This window comes from Mauremys mutica, chromosome 5 (genome assembly GCF_020497125.1).
Source record: "Mauremys mutica isolate MM-2020 ecotype Southern chromosome 5, ASM2049712v1, whole genome shotgun sequence".
NCBI lineage: Eukaryota > Metazoa > Chordata > Testudines > Geoemydidae > Mauremys > Mauremys mutica.
This window is the reverse complement of record NC_059076.1, coordinates 130,726,208-130,729,088: the sequence shown is the minus strand read 5'-3', so window position 1 is coordinate 130,729,088 and position 2,881 is coordinate 130,726,208. Positions and strand designations below refer to the sequence as shown.

Genomic DNA, 2,881 nt, shown 5'->3' with positions numbered 1-2,881 from the left:
AATTTTTCAAAGCACTGTGAAGACATGAACTAATTAACCAACTTCCTAAAAACCCACCCAGGAAACTGCTCTCTGAATGAACACTGGAAACTAACCACTGTAAATAAGCCATGGCCATTAGAAGTGACTAGTGAGAAAGACATTGGATACTGCTGAGCTTAGGAACTAATTGAGCACAGACCTGGACTGCTTGATCAGGAAAACCTACAGAACACTCTGGATCCATTAATTAGAGAGACCATCGCCTACCTGTCCCATCCAGGCATCGCTCACTGCAAGGAATGGGAGATGTGTTACCAGACTGAGGGGTGTACATGACCCTGGGTCTGCAAAGGGAATGGACATTTACACAGAGATGCTGCTTTGCATATTTCCACCCGAGTGACAGTTCCCAGTTGTTCAGAGCAGATATAAATGTGCCATCTGAGCTCGCTGTTTGTCACTCTAGATATATCAAGATGAGCTCCCACACTCAGCTACTCTGGCTCCTTGTGCTCTGCATTCAGGGTCAGAACAACAACAGGGGAAATTAGTTTAAAATAAAGTTATAATATTTTACTAGGCTGCAAATGCACAGAATTTGCTTTTCAAGCAACCATTCCCAATGGCATTTATAATGTTATTGAAGAAGGGATACAAGATAGTTACTTAAAGATGCAGCTTTATACTTAGTTAAAAGTTACAAAGTTTGAGTAATTTTATATTTCTTTTTCTTTTAAATGTTTTTCTCCCATCCAGATTCCAGTGGGCAGCTTGTGCTGACTCAGACTCCAGAATCCCTGGTGGTGTCTCCAGGAGACAGAGTCACCATCAACTGCAAAGCCCATTCCAGTGTTACCAATAACTTCATGGCCTGGTACCAACAGAAATCAGGACAAGTTCCTAAGCTCCTTATCTACAGCGCTTCCACCCGTCCCTCTGGGATCCCAGACCGGTTCAGTGGCAGTGGGACAAGCACGGACTTCACTTTTACAATCAGCCGGGTTGAAGTGGATGATGCTGGAGATTATTACTGCCAGCAACATAGCAGCTCCCTTCTCACACAGTGATACAGACTAACACAAAAACCTCCCTGCTCTGTTTAGTTTCAGACTCTCACTCACAGTATTTCAGCTGCTTCCTGTGCAGTTTCCTGGTGTTGATGCTTCTACTGCCCTGCAGTGGGACGCCTGGGTGTGTCAAACTTGCGTCCCCTCCCTCCTCCCTCCAGAATTTCTAGTCCTTTCAGGCGCGCTCTCCCACCATGTGGTTCAACACTCTTTACTCAGCAATTGCTCCCCTGCCACTAACATAGATTTGCTCTTATGGGCTGCATCCAACTTCCTACTGACAGCAGGTTACAATCCAATACCTTTCTACTGAGCTGAGACAACGGATGGAGAACTGTCCTCCAGCTTTATAAAGCACCCACAGTGACAGCTGCAATAGACTAATCCAAACAAGTCAGACTAAAAGCTGCTGCCCACACCTGGGCTACTTCAGCACCCAATGTAAGTTAGAGCAGCCCCTGGGTCTCCTGTAATTTACAGCTGCCTCCCCAGAGACGACCGTCAAATCCACAATAGATCCCAGCTACACTGCCAGGCTCTGCAGGCCTGAAAAAAATTGTTTCAAATTGACATTTAAAAGAGACTGTTGAAGCTGTTCCATGTTGTGTAAATAATTAAATATTCATTGACCCAAGCAGAGACACTGGTTAGGGCACAACCTGGAATGTGGAAGACCCAAGTTCAAGGCTCTGCTTTGATGCCTATTTAATCAGTTACACAAAGTGGACAGCTCCAGCAAGAGAGATTTAGAGACACCTGCCCCACAATACCCCATAGCTCTTTTATAGCTAGAGCTCTCAGGTGACTATTCCTCACATCACAATGTCACCGTCGTGGGGGTCTACTCCGATGGAGAGGCCAGCCATTCAGGATCACTGCTATGTCTGAGAAGGGCAAGGTGGCCTGAAGGAAGTGACATTTGAAGAATGACCATATGGAGAGGGGTAAAATGAAGGCTCATGCCTAGACATGGGCAGCACAGCCCAAGGGAATACCTAGGGGAGATATGGCAGATATGCTAAGATACATGGATGATCGGCAGAGACTTATATGTATGTTAACATGGGAATCTTGGAAATACAAAAGATAATTCTAACAAAAAAGGAGCAGGAAATAAACCAAATATGAACATTTAAAAACTCTATTGAAAGTAAAGAGCAGTACATTTACATGCAAGCTCCTCTTGTTGTTCTGGCTCTGTCCTGCCGTACACTGAGGCGTGTTGGTGGCCCTGGGTCTGCAGAGGGAACGGACATTTACCCAGAGACGCCGCTTTGCATATTTCCACCCAAGTGACAGTTCCCAGCTGTTCAGAGCAGATATAAGTCTGCCACCTTCACACTTTGTGCTTCTGAGCTCAGTGTTTGTCACTCTAGACATATCGAGATGAGCTCCCAGACTCAGCTACTCTGGCTCCTTGTGCTCTGCATTCAGGGTCAGAACAACAACAGGGGAAATTCGTTTAAAATAAAGTTATAATATTTTACTAAACTGCAAATGCTCAGAATTTCCTTTTCAATCAAGCATTCCCAATGGCATTTACAATGTTATTGAAGGAGGGATACAAGATAGTCACTTAAAAATGCAGCTTTGTAGTTAGTTAATAATTAAGAAGTTTGAGTAATTTTATATCCTTTTTCTTTTAAATGTTTTTCTCCCATACAGACTCCAGCGGGCAGATTGTGATGACTCAGACTCCAGAATCCCTGGCAGTGTCTCCAGGAGACAGAGTCACCATCAACTGCAAAGCCAGTTCCAGTGTCAGCAGCTGGATGGCCTGGTACCAACAGAAATCAGGACAAGCTCCTAAGCTCCTTATCCACATCGCTTCC

General features: G+C 44.7%; 1 gene segment (V, D, J or C); it reads left to right on the top strand.

Moving 5' to 3' along the window:
* The first annotated feature begins 457 nt into the window (after nucleotides 1-457).
* On the top strand, nucleotides 458-1,484 carry LOC123371117. The segment is given in 2 exon segments: nucleotides 458-507; nucleotides 739-1,484. Coding segments are annotated over 2 exon segments (360 nt in total).
* The last annotated feature ends 1,397 nt before the right edge of the window (nucleotides 1,485-2,881 follow it).